Raw genomic sequence first — 19,942 nt, 5'->3', positions numbered from 1 at the left:
TGCCAAACTAACTAATATTGTCTAGTTTAAAATTGACATATTTTGGGACAAGAAACAAAAATAAAATTTAGTGTGTAATATTTAGAATATAATACGCCAAATATTTAATATAATATAAATATAACCGCTTAAAAAAAATTGTAATCATTTTTTGGTAAATTGCTCTTTGGTGAAGTAAATGCATAGCAACTTTACAGAGAGAGGTAAACACAAAGCAACGCAAAGATTTTTAAAATTAAAATAACATGTTATTTTAATACTATTTGCTTAAAATATAAATATTATTTTATGAATAATATTGTATTACCAAAAATTTCATTGAATAATATTGTACTTTTGTAATGGGTTTGGAGTAAATTTTAGTATTTGAAAATTTTTTGATTGATCTTTAAAAGAAAATCATATACGTTGAACAGATAAGGAATTGATGAGCTAAGATCCATAATCATATATGTTGAACAGATAAGCAATTGATGAGTTAAGATCCATATGGCATAACCTTTTTTATAGTGTCGGTTGATATAGAAACAAGTAGTTGGCGTTTAAAAGTGTAATAAAAGCAAATACCATTTTTTTCTAATGTTGGATTTACTACTAAACCAGTCATTTGTAAATACAACGAATTTGCCATTTTCTTTTGTCCATACAATTTTGTGAAACTATGAAGCCAACAATGGAAACAAATTAGTAATTTAAGAGTGCATAGCTTAATTGGCGATTGCTTAATCTCTTTTAATCACCTTCTCTACATATTTTTCGATTAACGGTTATCCAAATTATTCTTTGTTGATATTAATTAATAATATACGACTACGTTCGGATTTAAGAAAGTGTTTTTGTTTTTTGTTTTTTTTTTTTTTTTTTAAGCAAAAATTTAAGAAAAGCGATAATTGGGCAAAAGAGGCCCAAAAAAAGAACTAAAGAAAGAAAGAAAAGATTGGGCTTCAAGGTCCAATTAAACGGGACATCTAGATCCGACCCACCTGCAAAAACAAGACTACGCGCACACCCTGTCACAATCCTCTTTTTACGACGCATAACCAATTGGAGTGCAACAAGCACATAATTGACTTGGGGCACTCTGAAAGCGAGCACATCGTAATGTGTGAAATTTGGGATAAATCATCGAACACCATCCCATCCTATCTCTATTTCTCTCACATAATGTTCCTACACATCCACATTTAACGTAGAAGAAAAAACGATCAAATGAAAGCCTGCCACCACATCATACAGTACGTAAATCGTCATCTCTATTGGTTAAGAATACCACACACCCAAAATCGCGTATATACATTGACACATCAACCGCTTTCTAGACTTTCATACGTGGCGTATCGATACAGCAACACGATCCTTATTCCAATTGATAACTTCGAGGTAAAATGATATTTTATATTGTATTTAAAAAGAAGGAAAAAGAACTTATCTCCATCACTTGTGAATGAAGAGCGTGACATTCACGGATCACTATCTACTATCCGCTTGGTAATATTTAATTGCGTCAGATTGAAAGCCCATAAATTGAGAGTGGATCCAGCATGTCTTATCCATCAAGTCACCCATGACATGGATAAACATACATACATACCGTACGTACATACATACATACAATTCATACAAATCTAACCAGTTTGGGCAATACTTACAAATGGCTCAACGTCAGAGCGTAGTTGGACACGGAACAACCTCTATCCCTCTCATAATTGAAAACCCAACAAACCCCATCTTCAATTTTTCTCTGTAATAGCTCCCCAACGGGATTGATTGGCTCGTTTGTCGTATAGAGATAGAGAAGAAGAAAAAGAAGAAGAAGAAGAAGAAGTGGTAGTAGTAGCAGACAGACAATGGGCAGCAACGCAAAGGGTCGGGTAGTCCTGGAAGTGGGAGCTGATGGGGTGGCTCTCATCACTATCATCAATCCTCCTGTCAATTCCCTCTCTTTTGATGGTACTCTGTTTTCCTTCTGATTTTTGTGTTAGATCTTTGTCATTTGCTTGTACCCATTTGAGTTTGAAGCTGAAATTTATGTTTTTGAACATTACCCGTTTGATCAAAGGTTTTAGGTTTATCCTAAACTTTTGCTTGTGTCTCAATAGTGGGGTTTATTTGGTTTTTTGATGTTATGTAGTCTGTAACTTGCTTTTGGTAGACTTTGCACCTATGGTTGAAGAAGTTTAAAACTTTGATTATAATCTCAATTATGCTAAACTAGCACTCAGTACCTTTGCATATGTGCCACATATTGGGTTTATATGTTCTTGATGTTTTAGATTGTTTTTGTTCAAGAATTTAAAATTGGCAAAATGGTTGGAAAAAAAGGTTCTTGCTTTTGGTCCCTAGTTAATTGAATTCATGAAACAATCAAGAAAATGGATCTGCCATTATTTTCAGGCAAATTTTTCATTTTGTCATTTTGGGACACCGCTTCAAATTTTGTTGTTTTAGACTCTTTAGCTGTTCTTGAATGCCACTAAGAATCGATGACAAATTTAGATTTATAATACCTCGTCTGCTTTTTACCAAATGCCATGTTTCTGGAATTTTCTCTGAACTCGAGGCAAGTGACTGGCAATGAGCCTGGTTCTCTTAGATGCATTCAGCAGTCAAAACCACGGATCTGAACATTGTTCGTTATTATTTTCATAATTTTAATTGTTTTTTTTTATCAGATAATGTAACTCTCTTTTATCATTCTTTCTCAGTATTAACGGGCCTCAAAACAAGTTATGAGCGGGCCTTACGAAGAGATGATGTGAAGGCAATTGTTGTCACAGGCAAGTGCTCCTTTTATCACTTCACTCTATTTTAGAAACACAGGAAATCATTTAGTTATGAAGCTAATGTCTCATGTTAATGGAGCAGGTGCAAATGGCAGATTTTCAGGTGGCTTTGATATTAATGCTTTTGGTGGAATGCAAGGTGGACAACCAGGTATGTTTATGTACATGTTGTCTGTATTATAGCAATGCATTGGTTTATATTAAATTAAGTCCCTTTTATGTTTTGCAGGGGAATATTCAAGGCCTGGTTATGTATCAATTGAAATTGTCACTGACACTTTAGAAGGTACTTATCTGGTACTCTATTTTTAATCAAATTCAGGAGCATTTGGAATATGCCTACTTATTGATTGGCTATTTTATTTTCCAGCCGCAAAAAAGCCTTCAGTAGCTGCCATTGATGGCCTTGCCTTGGGTGGAGGATTAGAGATTGCAATGGTATATTGTGCTATTTCTTTACTAATGTTTCTCTGTGAATTTTTTTGAATAATACTAAAATTTTGCTATTTGATTTGTTACTTCAGGGATGCCATGCACGAATATCAACTCCTTCTGCCCAGTTAGGACTGCCTGAGCTTCAGCTTGGAGTAATTCCTGGATTTGGAGGTTCGAATGCTCTCTTGGAATTGAATCAGTTGATGGGTCATATATAATTCACAATGCACTAATATATCTATATTTGTTTTTGCAACTAGTTTATGAATTCACAAGACTTTGTAAGCTTATTTTTTGGGGTGCCAACAACAAATTCAGATAACCATTTTCTATTGCATTGAAAAGAATATAATTCATGCTCCTAAAAGGTTCTCAACTACCAATCTAATGCACTTGAATTGGCTCAGGAACACAGCGGTTGCCACGCCTTGTTGGTCTTACGAAGTCACTTGAAATGATGCTGGTATGTTGTGGACTGGCTGGACAGTTCTTTTACTTGATTATTACACATATTTTAAATGAAGTTGACGTGCTTATTATATGTGTTTTGATTCCTGGATGTGCTTATAGACATCAAAAGCAGTTAAAGGAGATGAAGCTTTTAAATTGGGCCTTGTGGATGCCATTGTTTCACCTGGTGAGTTGGTCAGCACTGCACGTAGGTGGGCCCTGGATATTGTGGAGTATAAAAAACCAAGGGTTGCTAGTCTGTACAAGACTGACAAGTTGGAACCCCTTGGGGAAGCAAGGGAAATACTTAAGTTTGCCAGAGCACAGGCCCGGAAGCGGGCTCCCAATCTTAAACATCCATTGCTTTGCATTGATGCCATTGAAGAGGGTATAGTTTCGGGTCCCAGGGCTGGACTTTTGAAGGTTCTAACCTGACTAAGTGTTCTTTTTCTTCACTTAAATTCTCTAGTGACATGCAATTTAAGATGTTCTGTCTGATACTGGCAGGAAGCTGTAGTTTTTCAAGAAGCTCTTCATTCTGACACCTGCAAGAGCTTGGTCCACGTCTTCTTTTCCCAGCGTGGAACATCAAAGGTCTGTGTGTAATTCTTTTGTCATCGTGTTTTCTGCATTTTTTTTATGAGAGACCCTGTAGTGTGATGTTAAATTGAAATTGAATTTTAAACTTATAACTATAAATTGACACCCAAAATTACATAAATAGACATCTTAGTGGCTAATTCAAGTTTCTAGGATAAGGATAGTCACTATTACTCTGTGGAAGTAGCAAATTGGCTTAGTCTTTTCAATCCACACCATCTATATATTTTGCCAATTACTCGTATTTTTTTATTTCATGAGTGAAACAGGTTCTATGGAAGTAGCAAATTGGTTTAGTCTTCAATCCACGTCATCTATATATTTTGGCAATTACTTATATTTTTTTATGTCATGAGTGAAAACAGGTTCCTGGGGTTACTGATCTTGGTTTGGTGCCAAGAAGAGTGAAAAAGGTTGCTATCATTGGTGGAGGATTAATGGGCTCTGGAATAGCAACAGCTTTGATTCTTAGTAATTATCCGGTGATCCTGAAAGAAGTAAATGAAAAGTTCTTGCAGGCTGGGATTGGTAGAGTCAGAGGTAAGGCCAAAATTACTATGCATATTTGGAATTTACACCGTCAATGTGTTGACTAGTATCCTATTTCTGTAGCTCTAGATTATTCACTTGTCACACAACTTTGTATTTTGTGTTTATGTTATCATATATCGGTATGGTATATTGCTCTAATGTATCATTCTTTTCATCCAGCTAATCTGCAAAGCCGTGTGAAGAAAGGGAACATGACGCAAGAAAAATTCGAAAAAACCATCTCTCTTCTCAAGGGTGTCCTTGATTATGAAAGCTTTAAAGATGTGGACTTGGTCATTGAGGTACTTTGAAAGCATGTTTGCATTATTCACCCTTTTCACTGTCCATTATTTAGCAATTGGGCGCAAAATGTCTATTATCTGCTGTCAATGCTCAATACAGGCTGTTGTTGAGAATGTCTCTTTAAAGCAACAAATTTTTGCTGATCTTGAAAAATATTGTCCACGACACTGCATTCTTGCAAGTAACACTTCAACAATTGACTTGAGCCTGATCGGAGATAAGACCAAGTCCCAAGATCGGATCATTGGGGCCCATTTCTTTAGGTAGCGTTTGGTGGTTAATTTTGTTTGGTTTGTTCTTCTGCTTCTGTTGTTTTAGCTCAGCCACTGAGTATATTTCTCATGTAGTCCGGCTCATGTCATGCCACTTCTGGAAATTGTTCGCACTAAGCAGACATCTCCCCAAGTTATTGTTGACTTGCTAGACGTAGGGAAAAGGATAAAGAAAACCCCAATAGTGGTTGGGAATTGCACAGGCTTTGCTGTGAACAGGATGTTCTTCCCATATACACAATCTGCTCTTTTGCTTGTTGAACGTGGTGCCAATCTCTACCAGATTGATAAAGTAATCACCCAATTTGGAATGCCAATGGGCCCGTTCAGGTTTGTAAATCTTGGAAGAAGTTAATTTGGCTCTCTTGAACTTGTTTGACTTGTATATGATTTGATATTTTGCAATAAACTGGGTCTAATATTATTTTTGTTCATGCAGATTGGCTGATCTGGTTGGTTTTGGTGTAGCTATTGCAACTGGAACACAATTCGTCCTAAACTTTCCTGAGCGAACATATAAATCAATGCTTATCCCACTTATGCAAGAGGATGGGAGAGCAGGTAATAGGTCACTATTAAATAACTTTTGAACTGGCATCTTTCCTACTTCTTGGCAAATCATTAAGTTATTTTTGGTTTGCTTGTCTTCTTTCAGGTGAAACAACTAAAAAAGGATTCTATCTTTACGATGACAAACGAAGAGCCAAACCTGATCCTGAATTACCAAAATATATTGAGAAGGCAAGGGGCATCAGCGGTGCTGCCATTGACCCTAAGGTCGCTCTCTCCTCTGTTCCTCTCTCACTACCTACCTCACATGCACGCAAAATATTGAAACTGTTGGTCTATTAAATCTCCCTCTCATACTTTTATGGCATTGAACCTGGATGCAGCTAGCGAAGTTATCTGAAAAGGATATCGTGGAGATGGTATTCTTCCCAGTGGTGAATGAAGCCTGCCGTGTACTGGCTGAAGGCATTGCAGTGAAATCTGCAGACCTGGACATTGCTGCTGTCATGGGCATGGGATTTCCACCATACAGGTTTGCTATATCTGTAGATCAGTCATACTTTTTTAAACCACACGTCCACAAAACTTAGATATGTTATACCACTGGTGAATTTACTTTTCAGGGGTGGTCTAATATTCTGGGCTGATTCTCTTGGATCCAAATACATCTATTCGAGATTGGATGCATGGTCAAAGATGTATGGTGAATTCTACAAACCTTGTGCCTACTTGGCTGAACGAGCTGCCAAAGGAGCTCCTCTAGTAAGAAAATCTATAACTCTGTTTCTAAGTCATAGGCTCGCTAATAATAATGCATTGTTTAACAAAAGCTTCCATTGTTGTGTTGCAGAGTGCTCCTGTGAACCAAGCAAAATCTCGTTTATAAGATGATCAATCTGGCTATCATCGTTTTTTCTGATTTTCCTTTGATAATGCTAGAAAGGGTGGTTTAATATGGCTTACCAGAAGTTGAATAATTTATGAGATGGAATATAATGGCAAAGATAAAAGTAACATAGTAGGCCTAACTTTATATGGGAAAGAAAAATTTGGGCCTTTTTTATTATAATAATATTTTTATATTAATAATAATATATTTTCATTGTGTATCTTCTTGTTGCTTTTAATATACTATGAATGGTTGGCTCGAAGAAGCCCTTTTTTTTAATTAAAAAAAAAAATCATTATATGGTTATTTGAATATTAGATCTCACATTTACATTTATGATGGGAATTATTTTTTTGCTTTTATGAAATGATATCAATAATTGAAACTTAAAAAAAAAGTGTTCATATTATTAAGGAGTGGAAGTTTATTGAAAAGAGTGCTCTCAAACATGAAAGAAGTACAAACATTAGAGAACATAATAACTTTGTAAAATAATAATAATAATAATAATTATGATTGTATTGTTATTGAAAGAAGTTGAAAAAAAAAGAACCCTTCTTAGAAACCTATGCCAATGGAATGGAAGTTAAAACTGCATGGTACAAAGAAATCAAAACTTAGAAATTCATCCAAAAAAGAAAAAGAAAAATCTAACTTAGAAAGTTATGAAGAAGAGGGAGTGCCTACACAAACTCAAACTAGAAATATATATGGTGTCGGTTGGAGGTTAGATATGTATTACTCTGCGCTCACCAAAGCAGACTGAAGTTTTGGAATCCGATTTGTTTAGCATCTTTGCCCGTACACATAATGATAATTTTTGATATACAAGTCCATTTATGAAGGTTTTCAAGACCTCTGTTATTAATTCACATATAGCTTATATACATGCATAAATGAAAATACAAAACAATCTCAATGATACAGAATTCGTGAGGCATCATATATGAGCAAATTAATCATCATAATACCTGCAAGAGAAATTGCTTTGTTCTAAGGAACAAAGTAACACTTACATGAACATCATGTTTATGTGCACGAGAAAGTCTAGCAGGCGGGGGAGTCAAACTTTCTTTGAATCAAACTTTCTTTATTACCAAACGTAATCGAAGATAAAATGTCTTTTTAGGAACTGAACCGCATTACCAATGGATGATAACCGGGTTGGTCAAGGAAATGTTGCATTAAATGGCTCAAACTCAAGTTCAAGCACATAACTGCCATTGCTCGTGTCAAAATTGTGAAATACATATTTGATCATTTTGTGGAAAGAGAACATAATATTAAGCCTAGCTAATTGGGTCTCTGTTTGTCGTTACATATATACGTACATACATACCATACATACACATATAGCCCTGGAAAACAGAGAAACTAGTAGAGACATCGATCTGTTTTATTAATGACAAAACCATATTTACAATTTTCTTTTTTGCTATTTGACAAAAAATTGACCAAAAATTAATGAACTTAAAAGTAATTTTATTTGGTAATAAAAACTCAGCAACTAGTGGTAATTAAGCATGCATATATTAAACTGTATTAGAAGATAAGCTGGCTCCTCCAAATGCATGGCTAATTATAATTATTTAAGTTGGAATTGACAAAGGAAATATATATGCGTTAGCATCACAAAATTATCCTCGGTATATGTATAACAAACGCAATATTCTTGGCAATCGAACAATATTAATTAGTACTAGATTCTACTTTTGTTCCTATCAAAGAAAAAGATATAGCTCCATTAACGCAAGAATTTGATTCATCAAAGCATAAATTAATAATGGCTAAATTTAAAAAATGAGTTCAAACTAATTAGTTAATAAAAAATTTAACAAATTAAATATGTCACTCAATCTGACATCAATATATTAGCTTGATCGAATTGGAACATTTGAACTCATGACCAACTCCAGCTAGATAGTTTTTGCATCTGCATAAAGCATATATATAATAGGAATATATATATATATATATATAAATATTATGCGAAGCTTTTCGTTAATATAATTATTTAACACGAAAGCACAGAAAAGGAATAAAGTTAATTCTGCACGATGGAGCATTAACAGAACATGGGTTTGAAAATTGATACCAATTAAGTGATTAATATTTTATATAAGTGCTACTTACTTTGTAAGTCTCTATATAAGCATGCATGAATATATGTAAATCTAGGTAGCAGCAAAATTTAATATTTGATTAATTCGCGTTTATATATTTTGAGAGAAAATGGGAGGTGGCCCTTCTAAAGATGATAATCCTTCTCTTCCTTCTCCTTTGTTTCCTGGTCCTTTTACTCCTCCTCCTATAGCGCGTCCTGTTCCTCACGATGTTCGTCCTCCTCCTCCTCGTATTCCTCCTCCTGGGAAGGACTATCAATAGCTACCTAGCTACCTATATAATATATATATGTGGTATAAAATTATTAAGTGTGTTGCAATATTTGCATGCATATAGTTTATTATGATTGTGTGATTAATATTATTATTAAGGATTACTATATCCTTAATAATTATGTATGACATAAACTGAAGCTAGCTAGCAGTTGCAACAGATGGATGTTGGAAAAGGTATGTGAAAACAATAATACTGCTGCTGCTGATCATATATATATATATATATATATATATAGTTTAATAAGCGAAGTTGTCTTTGCATTGTAATGACGTCCATCTGATCTGGTTGGAGGATTGGCCTGTGTCTATATTATATATGATATGTGGCTCAACATGGTCTTCTCCTCCAAAACTTGATGTAATTATACTACAAGGGAAGAGATACTTATTCCTTTTAATAATATATAGTGCTGTATTCTCTTTTCCTAATTATAAGCTAATCCTGTATATATAAATTATATATGAATGCACATGTTTGAGTTTGAGTGTTAATATGTAAAGGGAATCATTATAAAAATTAAATAAATAAATAAAAACCTACAAAAAATACTTGCGAGCAAATTTGTAAAACAAGATGCGATGGGTGTGCTCATTATAGTAGATAAAATTGGATGCTATTAACTAATAAAACATATATGATAACCAATTCTTTTAATCATCAAATCAATAAAACAGAGAAAGCATCCATGTTGCTTCTCAAGCATTAAGACTACCTATTTCAAAATTAGAAACAGAGGAAGCCATGATCTTCAAGCTCTAAAACCAAATCCCTGCTAGCGATCTGTGTTCTTCAAGCTCCAAAGCAATCAGTTAACCCGTGAACAAAACCAACGCAGAGACCAAATTGAACTAATCTAATTTCTCTCTTTCATGGTATATTAATTACCACCCTACCTTAACTTTGTGCTCGCCGTCTTGCATGCTATGACGTTGCAACTATACCGGTTTTATCTTAAAAGGTATGAGGCTTCAATTGTTAAACATGTAGCAAAGGTAGGAAAGAGTTGGCCTCACATTTTTAACACGTTGCACACAATTGTCCATTTTCTATTTTGTTACAAAATAAATATCTACTTATTACTATATATATATATATATATAATAGATTATTAAAATATAGAAAATTGATCATTAGGAAACCCCTGTAATGGTTGGGAATTGCACAGGCTTTGCTGTGAACAAGATGTTCTTCTTTTATGGGCAATCTGCTTGTTTTGATAAAGCAATCTCTATCAGATTGTTAAAGCAATCACCAAATTAGGACTGCGAATTGGCCCACTCAGGCTTCTAAATCCTTAAGAGAAGTCATATTTGATGTGATTTGATACATATATGTATATATATAGCTTCCATGTTTATGAAGATTGGCTGATGATCTCGTTGGTTTTGGTGTGGCAAAAGCCACTGGCTCACAATTTCTCAAAAATTTATCCTGAGCTAACATATAAATCAATGCTTATCCCACTTATGATAAGGGGGTGGAAGAGCAGATAATTGAAGTTGTAGGTTTGCTTCTGTAATGGGAATGGGATTTCCACCAACAGGTTTGTTGTATGTGTATGTGTGTATAAGATGTTAAACCAGTCATACTTTTATAAACTTCATTATCCAAACAACTTGATAGATACATTATATATATATATATATATATTGGTGAATTTAAATTTCAGGGGAGGTAAAATATTCAGGGCTGATTCTCTTGGATCCAAACACATTTGGCAGATAATTGCTTTGCTTGCTAAAATTCCTTCTCTAACCAAAAATTGTCCTTTTCTGTTGCAGAGGGCTCACATAGAGCAAGCAAAATCTCGGTATTTGGATACAAGCTCATTTGAATTTTTGTCATGAACAATTCTCTTTTTCATTTCATAATGTTAGGAGGGTAGTTCACAGCTTAGCAAGAGTGAAATTCTATGGTGTTAGATAGGATATAAGGCAATCAAGCTTAATTAAATCCTACTTTGAAAGTTTCTAACTACCATCTGAAATTTCTCACTTTTTGAGATAAAATAAGAGAATAATAAAGAAAAAAAAAATGGTGGAGAATTTTCTCAATTGGGTATTCCAAAATTAGTTAGGTGGAGACTGCCTATTTGGTGCTTTTTAATGGTATTAATTCTGGTTTCCATGACTGTGATTGTTACATTGGTACTCTAGTGGCTGACACTTGTATGCTGTTAGAGATGTTTGTGACTTGCACTTTACATCAGGCGTCCAGGAGTTGGCTAATAAGCTATGCAGCCGATTGGATTGCCAACTGCCAAGTAAGTTAAATCTCTTCCACTTAATTGGGACCTCTTTAACCAGCCTGGTCTGGAATCTATTTGTCTTCTGATTTAATCGTTTAATAAAGTTTTATCTTTGTCCAAAAAAAGATTTAAAAGAAAGAAAAAAGAAAAAACTTCAAAATTAGCTTTTGACTAACAATAGACTAGTTGGTTTAGTTGGGTGATGCTTGATTTGATCGCAGCCTCATCTACCATATATCCAAAGTACCTTTCACTGGCAATATATATATATATATATCTTGGCTAAAACCAGCACGAAAAGCTGATATATTATAAACAATAAACGTTGATATTTTACTGACAAATCTCCAATTATAGTATCTTTTTTGTAAGCTCCTTGTTGGGTCCAAATAATCAACCAATACAATTATTATTGTCGTGCGGAAGAGCTTGATATTTTCCATGAAAAAACACATGGATACAGCAACTATGTGTTAGAGCATTCTTAAGAGCCAGTTCACCAAATTCAAGCCCCTAATTCCAAATAATCCTGCTTTCAAGAAATTCAAGTCGCCTGATGCTTATTAATTTCAAATTTCCAGTTACCTCTTTGCACTGATTTTCCATATCAAGCAGCCAAAAAAAACCTCGTTAAATTTTAATTATTTGCATTTTTATGTACCACCTTCAGCTAATTTATTGGAACAGAGCCTTTTTTTAATTACCTTATATTTAATTTATTTAGAGATATATATCTAATATGAACGAAGAGATTTTGATTCATATTTTGAAACTTACAAGAGTAACGTTTTTCCCACTAAAGAACAAACAGCAAAATTCCAAGAATATGTAAAAGAAATTTAATAATGTTGTATCTCTGTTGTGGGACATGTTGTAATAAACAACACACAAATTTCCCGCCAAAAAAAAAAAAAAATAGCAACAATAATGACTCAAATTTAGTGATGGAGATGTGGGCAAATATGATGACAAATCCAGTGAAGAAAAACAGTTGTTTAGCAGAGGGAAAAAGAAGCATATGATATTCATGTTCAGCCTCAGAACCTTGATGAACTTTATGGTTTGATGTGACATGTTGGCCCTTCCATTAGGACCAGGTCCCTCTTCCATTAACATATCCATCTTCTTTTAACTCCAAATTTGGGGCAAAAATAATGATACAGGTTTTAATGTGCCAAAACCACATTAATTTCTTTTCTAAAAATAAATCCAAAATAAACAAGTGAATGTGAATTGAGAAACGTTGTCGAACCTCCAACCGTACGTTAAAATGTTCGATCACAAAAACAGTGATTTTTACACTAGTTTTTGCTATCCTCTATGCCTCCACCCGATAGAATTGAATACATGCTCTGTTAACATGGATAGCAATACTCAAACCAACGAAGCTACCATATTTGTCTGATTTTTACACTAGTTTATGATAGTGTTAGTCCTTAAATATTTATTTTTGATTATGAATTCCATAATTCACTTGTATGAATTATAAAAAGAAAATATTTTGTGAGTTTTATTTGATAGTAAAATTAGATTATATATGCCAATGTTGGAATCATTCAAACTCAGATGTTGAAATTTACAATTTTAAATTAGATTATAAAATTCAACATAACTTAATAACTCCATATATTATATTCTAAAGGTCAATTCTCTCCAGAAGATCATATCCTTCCACGTTGATTACGGGAAGATTTACAATTAAATATTCATAAAATAAATTCAAATAAGAAATTGAAAATTATTGAATATAAAATATTAATATTTGAGCCTTGAATTTGATCTTTCATTAGCTTGCAGAGTAATATTTACTACCCACAGTGAGAAATAACCATGAAAAAATTCCTAAACAAGTTTGGTTAATCATTAAAAAATCTGTCTCAAAAAATAAAAAATGATTGAACCATTTTATCAGTGTTATATACGTATACAGATCATTAAACAAAGGTACTCCAAGTTGCAAAATTTCCTGTTCTTTTGTGTTGTGTTTTACTTTCTCTTTTGGTGTGATACACATGCACATTATAAAAAGTGGGTCCTCTTGTTTTTTTTATTGTTTGTTTTTGGCTTAAAGGATCATAATTGAGGATTTTTTTTGATTTGCTGATCTCTGCAAAAGGTAATTTAAATATATAAACGTGAAGAATGCAGAGGAAAATAGCATAATTATACATAAGGATCCCCCAGCTTTCCGATGACATTCTTGTAATAATTGAACACAACCTATTGACCAAGTGCAAGAATAGAAAATAAATATTTTTTTTTTTTTGGGTTTAAAAAAAAGAAAGAAATTAATTATTTGATCAAGAATAAAATTCAGATCACAGAAAGAAGAAAAAAACAAAGGAAGAAAGCAACATTTTAATATTAATTTTGGAAGAAAATGAAATATATCTTTCTCATCCCTTTAAGTTCGTGACCCACTCAACCCTACCTGATCACTATATTATATATCAATATTTCATTTCATGTGAGCCACTAAGTTGTAAAGATACATGATCTTAAATCTACATTTACAATAAATTCATATAATAAAATTTGGATTTTATTTCGATGAAATTCCATTGAAAATGGCGATTATTGTCTGAGCACATGGATGTTAATTGTACTAGAAGTTTGATTGGGAGGACAACACTACAGTCAGGTCAGCTTAATTTTCATGATTGACTGGGGGGTTAGATTTTCAGATTCCTCACTTCTTCCCAAAAAAAACACAAAGACAAAGAAAAAAAAGAAAAAAAAATAACAAAATAATAAAAAGAGTAAAAACAATGGTTTCCACTTCTATACCAGTACTTTTGGTGGCTAGTATAGTACCGAGAGATAATTATCTTACAAGCGCATGTATAATTAATAAAATCAATAAATAATAATATTAATTATTTCATATCAAAGTCAATACCTACTGCAAATGTACGAATACCATAAGTAGAAAGTTTTTTCAATTTTCCCTCTTTTCTCTCTTTCTTCAATCATTGTTTTATGTCTCCCTTTCTTCATCCTCCTCCATATATATTCATAAAGAAAAGAAAAAGATACAGATATCTCTTTGTACTCCCTTCTTTCTCTGTAAATTAAAATGGAAAGCTTGAGTTTCTTTGTTGGGGTTATAGGTGAGAAGAAATGGTGCAATTCAATTGGCAATATTCAACTTCTTCATTAATTTGCAGATCATCACCTCAACTAATTGCAAACTTTAATGCAGTATACATGTAACATTATGGCTTAATTAATTTGTTATTTGTTTTGCAGGCAACATCATCTCAGTGCTCATGTTTCTTTCTCCTGCGTACGCACTTCATAAGCTTTCTCTTTCAACTCTTCTATATATATATATATATGTATATATATATTCATATATAAAATCTTTACGATATTGATGAAATTGTGAACAATAATATTGCAGGAGAACATTTTGGCAAATCATAAACCAGGGTTCAACGGAGGAGTTTGAGAGTCTTCCATATATTTGCACATTTTTAAGCTCATTCTTGTGGGTTTATTATGGGATCACAAAGCCTGATGGACTGCTTATAGCTACTGTTAATGGCTTCGGAGTCCTGGTTGAGACTGTCTATATTGCATTGTTTCTTTTCTATGCCCCAGCAAAGATGAAGGTATGTGCACAGAAATATTTTACTATGTGCGTCACACAACATAACTGCTCGATTATATGTAATCCAAATGGAAATTATCAATCTTTCAGTACCAAAATATTGTCTATTCTTCAAATAAAATGGTGGTATTAAATAGTTAAATAAAATTATATATCTATGTATAGGCCTATTCTCTTGTTTATTAGCTCTGTACTCAAGAAAAAAATTCTCCTCTTTATGTATGTATATATATTTAAATGGTTGACTAAAATAATTTGCAGGTAAAGACTGGAATCCTGGTAGGGATATTGGATGTGAGTTTTCTAACAGCAGCGATTTTGCTGACTCGGTTAGCTTTAAAGGGAGATTCACGTATTGATGCAATAGGTATCTTATGTGCAGGCTTAAACATTATCATGTATGGATCGCCTCTATCTGCCATGGTAATTTTTTTTTTTTTTTTTTTCCAAACCATACAATACCCATATATCTATTTTCTACTTTTACTTTCAAATTCTCTGTGCCATAACAAAAAATAAACATTATAGTTATCTAATTACATTTTGTTCAACCAGATATATATGTAATCCAATTCCTATTCTCAAAAAATTAATACTCATATAGATATAGCAATTTCCATAGACAGTAATATATATCATATAATAATTACTTACCCTGTAATTCTTTAAGTTTTTAATTAATGGGATAGTCATTTAATATAAGTCTGATCGATCTCATGGGTAACTAAATGGTTGAATTGTTTTGTTCTTATGGATAACTAAATGGTCGAATTGTATTGAAAAGTGAATGGATTTGGGCACATCCGGATGGGTAATTCATATTTCATACAATAAATTGGTTTTAAAAGGTGTCGGTGCCATCTGGAGAGGCAGCAATTTCAGACGGTTCAGATGGCAATTTCTATTTAAATATAAAAGTAATAAATATAGAGTCCGCATATGTTTCGTGGTCACCATTACTTATATATTGACAATATTGAGATATGTATAGACCATATAATAATAATAGTCTGATTATTTTGAATATTATATTAAAACTAGCTATATGCGCGTGGAGATCTCTCTCCATATGTTTAATTTATGCTATCTAGGCATATATAAAAAACCAAAGTCTACTTTCACACACACACACACATATCTCCATCATATTAAGCAAGTTGTCCATCATTTTTAACCTGCTTTTAATTCTGTTCCCTGTTAGAGGGTCCCTCTCCATTATGGTCATCAGTCCTTTATTCTTACCCTTTTTCTTATTTTAAATTTTCTTAATTAAGTTTGAAGGTAAATTTTTAAAAAGGGATAAATCTAAGTCAAGTTGAATTATGAAAACAAATAATTCAAAAGTACTCGATTTACATTGATTGATGGAGCTCTCCTAAAGCTACCAAGCATGGAGGAGGAGAAAGGGGTTCAATAATAGTAGTCCCACATGGGGTAATTTAAACAACTAATAGAGTACAGTAGTGCTTCATGGAGGGCCTCCATATTGGAAATGAATAGACCTACTCAATTTTCATTGTCACCTTTCATTTGATAGGCTTTCATCTACCACCAATACCACCAAACTTTCTAATTTTTTGTGCCCAAAATTTTTTTTCTTTCTGTTTTTTTTTTTTCTTTTTTTCCCAATCAAATCTAACTTTCTAATTTGCTTTTTAAAAATATATATATATATATAATATGCAAATTTGGAAATAAATATATTAATCAAACCAGAAAAGCATATATACAAGTAGAGTAGGAGTTCTCTATTGGGTCATTACATATAGACTTCTATATTTGGTAATATGTGGTATATGTTTTGTATATGATTTTGCAGAAAACAGTAGTGGCAACCAAGAGCGTGGAGTATATGCCATTCTTGCTCTCATTTTTCTTGTTCCTCAACGGAGGGATTTGGACTCTATATGCTTTTCTTGTTCAAGATCTTTTCCTTGGGGTAAGGCTCTTTATATATAGATACATATATATATATATATATATATATGTATAAATAGCCAATATATATTATCCTCCGATGGTCATTACCCAACAAAATTTTGATTGTTGTCTGGGTCATCAGAGGCCTTCAACGGAAAAAAAAATTAAAAAAAATAAAAATATATGTCTACTCAGTACACATGACAACCTCTTTATTGTTGGATTTATATATATTTCATTTTGATTTAAATTCCCACCGACTCCATGCTTTAATGGTTGTCCGTCTAAATGTTATTTGCAATAGGACCAAACTAGATCGATCTGCTTGGCCACATAGGGTAAATATATATCATACTTACGTATACATATATAGAAACATGTCATGTTCACAGTATAGATTATAGTAGAAAACTGTCCACATACATATAAAGTACACTGTCCACATACATATAAAGTACGTAGGTTTTCAGTTGATAATTTTTAACGCTTGCTGTATCATTTAATTTTCAACATATAAAACGGAATTATACTTTCGATATATCAAAATTATATATGTATCATATATATGTCACACACCAAATTAACATACACATTAATGAGGTCCAAGAACAGGCACTAGTACTGGCCTCTGCTTATAGATATCTATATATATACAAACGCGCGCTAATTAAGTGAAATTTGTATTTAATGTACTAGCAATGTAGATGTAAATGAAGTCCATATATATATATATATATATATTATAATACTATGTGCATGCATTGTTAATATAATATTATGTTATATATAGGTACCAAATGGGGCTGGGTTTCTGCTTGGAACAGCGCAGCTTCTTCTGTATGCAATTTACAGAAATGCAAAGCCCTCCATTAACTCCAAAAATATTATCTCAGATGGACTACTCGAAGAAGGATTCCAACATCATCAACCCCTCATTCTCCCTCAATCCTCCACTTGAAAACTTTTTCAACACAAAATACCAAATAATTGTCTCTCTTTAATTATTAATTACTCAAATTTCATCTTCTCCGGGTATGCCTTCCTGCTACTATAAATATATATATATATATATAGTACTCACACCTTTGATTATATGCCCATCATTGGTTTGAAAATTTTTAATTATTATTATTATTATTTGTTTTTTTGTCACCACCAGAATTGTGTCTTTTTGCGTATATGTACAAATTATAATACCATATCTGTAATGAGAATCTATCATTACCCGGTGTAAGTTAAGTTTATGAAGTGAATAGAAATAGATATATTCCCCTAACCATGGAGGTCTTTGTTTTGTTTATTTAAGTTTATATATAATATATGGTCTATCCTTGTCCATACCGTGCTACTGATCCCAAAGTCCTAAAAAATGTCCTAATTTTGCTTAAGGATTTCGTGTCTAAATATATATAGATATATATAATCACCATATCCATTTTTCAGTAACAACCAAAGCCATTGGAGCTTATTAGATCGCGAGTTCAAGTATGAAATTTCCAACCTTTCATGCAAAGAAAAGTCCTCAAGAAATGGCTTTATAATCTCCCTCTGGTTTTGTTTGTTTTTGAGAAGAGTTCTTACATTCTGGGCAATAAAATTATGATAGCTCAAGTTAACTATTGAGAAGCTTAATTACGAATGGAAAGCAACAAAAAGGCATACTAAACACATTTCTTTTTAGGTCGACTCCCGGTATCTGGTAGACCTCATATTTCCCAAGGTCACTAAGCCCTAGAACTCCATCTTTCCGGTGGTCACTAGACCCCGACTAATCGGGATCAAACCGGGTCGGATCACAAGGGTGTAAAGCACTTCCAACGTCAATTTTCTCCATTCACAATATTCAAATCTGAAACCATGCTTAAGAGAAATAAGTGCCGAGCCACCTGAACCAACTGGCGTTGGTTATACTAAACACATTCAAAAGAGGAGCTTTTCCTAATGGAATGTATATAGAACTTCTCGATTTTGTTATCGGGTTTCCTACATTAAGAAAGTTAACAATCCAAATGGACTTCCCACGCCCAATTTTCATTAACAATCTAATTGGACTCCCAAAACCAATTTTTACCAGAGACAAGATATTTGGGCTTATAATGAGAACTCTCAGCCCAAAATACTGTGAGTTTGGGCCCTAGGGGTTCAAGAAAATCAGTCACCAAAAAAAAAAAAAAAACAAAAAAAGAAGAAGAGAAATTTCTTTCGATTTTTATTCGAGAGTCTATGATGCACTATTTACCCAAAAAAAGAGAGAGAGAGAGAGAGAGAGAGAGAGAGAGTATTATGCATTAATTATATATAAAATTTATAAAGTGATCATTAAAACCAAAGCAACCCTTATGGATATTTAATATTGCCTGCTTACAATCAAATTTTTCTGAATGCATAACTAAACAAGCTATTATCCTTTGCTGGTCAAGTAGAAAACAAAAAAACAAAGAAAAAAACACACACAACACCCAGACACACTTTTTCTTTTCTTTTCTTTTCTTTTCTTCTTGTTTTATGTATTTTTATTTAACATTTTTATTACTTTACCTGGCATTCAATACAATATAAGTAAATAACAAAATTAATCATTTGAGCTTTCAAACTCTCCTTTAAACAACATATGGCTAAAGTTCTGTCTAGTGATTTTGTTACCTGCCTTTGCTCTATTGTCTATTCCAATAAACAAAACCATAATTAAATAAAAATAAATAATAAACAAACAATAAATAACTAATTAATCTATGATCTATCGGCATTTATTATCATGTTAAGGCCTAATGGCCTATTGAGCGTGGTCCCCTCAAGAGTATTTTTACATATAATAACTCTTCGCTAATTTTGTCCTTTTTCGTTAATAAAATATTATTACTTCTTCGTACAAAAAAGTATTAAGCGTTTAAGCAAATGGCAACAGAAGGCATAATGCAATAATCACCGTACACGATGTCTTTTTTCTTTTTTTAAAATAAAAGATAATAGATAATATAGATCTGATCC

General features: G+C 32.8%; 2 protein-coding genes across 3 annotated transcripts; both read left to right on the top strand.

Annotated features, from left to right (window-relative positions):
- Positions 1-1,658: 1,658 nt before the first annotated feature.
- LOC107433153 (peroxisomal fatty acid beta-oxidation multifunctional protein MFP2) lies at positions 1,659-6,993 on the top strand. Its single transcript, XM_016044409.4, has 18 exons — positions 1,659-1,950; positions 2,706-2,777; positions 2,866-2,934; positions 3,013-3,069; positions 3,154-3,221; positions 3,308-3,389; positions 3,626-3,681; positions 3,789-4,091; positions 4,176-4,262; positions 4,634-4,808; positions 4,980-5,101; positions 5,202-5,365; positions 5,450-5,704; positions 5,814-5,935; positions 6,030-6,151; positions 6,268-6,416; positions 6,508-6,646; positions 6,735-6,993. The coding sequence occupies exons 1-18, from the start codon at positions 1,848-1,850 to the stop codon at positions 6,768-6,770; spliced, it is 2,181 nt and encodes a 726-aa protein (XP_015899895.2). The 5' UTR covers positions 1,659-1,847; the 3' UTR covers positions 6,771-6,993.
- Positions 6,994-14,347: 7,354 nt separating this feature from the next.
- LOC107433140 (bidirectional sugar transporter SWEET17) lies at positions 14,348-18,251 on the top strand. Of its 2 annotated transcripts, none has more exons than XM_025079625.3 (6): positions 14,348-14,531; positions 14,671-14,707; positions 14,825-15,035; positions 15,296-15,401; positions 16,854-16,973; positions 17,745-18,251. In XM_025079625.3, the coding sequence occupies exons 1-6, from the start codon at positions 14,498-14,500 to the stop codon at positions 17,825-17,827; spliced, it is 591 nt and encodes a 196-aa protein (XP_024935393.3). In that variant the 5' UTR covers positions 14,348-14,497; the 3' UTR covers positions 17,828-18,251. The 2 variants fall into 2 exon arrangements, with proteins under 2 accessions (XP_024935393.3, XP_015899879.3); XM_016044393.4 differs by having other exon boundaries at positions 14,354-14,531; positions 15,296-15,457; positions 17,745-18,246.
- Positions 18,252-19,942: the final 1,691 nt, after the last annotated feature.

The sequence above is a fragment of the Ziziphus jujuba genome, chromosome 11, assembly GCF_031755915.1.
Source record: "Ziziphus jujuba cultivar Dongzao chromosome 11, ASM3175591v1".
In the NCBI taxonomy this organism is placed as follows: Eukaryota; Viridiplantae; Streptophyta; class Magnoliopsida; order Rosales; family Rhamnaceae; genus Ziziphus; species Ziziphus jujuba.
Note: the sequence above shows the minus strand (reverse complement) of the source record. Positions and strands in the feature narration are given on the sequence as shown.

Bases quoted from the DNA above. Each gene is read 5' to 3' on its own strand.
- LOC107433153 (XM_016044409.4), top strand. From the start codon at position 1,848: ATGGGCAGCAACGCAAAGGGTCGGGTAGTCCTGGAAGTGGGAGCTGAT. The intron at 5,366-5,449 runs GTAGCGTTTGGT...TTTCTCATGTAG, and splicing joins ATTGGGGCCCATTTCTTTAG to TCCGGCTCATGTCATGCCAC. The intron at 5,705-5,813 runs GTTTGTAAATCT...TTGTTCATGCAG, and splicing joins ATGCCAATGGGCCCGTTCAG to ATTGGCTGATCTGGTTGGTT.
- LOC107433140 (XM_016044393.4), top strand. From the start codon at position 14,498: ATGGAAAGCTTGAGTTTCTTTGTTGGGGTTATAG. The intron at 15,036-15,295 runs GTATGTGCACAG...AATAATTTGCAG, and splicing joins ATGCCCCAGCAAAGATGAAG to GTAAAGACTGGAATCCTGGT. The intron at 15,458-16,853 runs GTAATTTTTTTT...ATGATTTTGCAG, and splicing joins GATCGCCTCTATCTGCCATG to AAAACAGTAGTGGCAACCAA.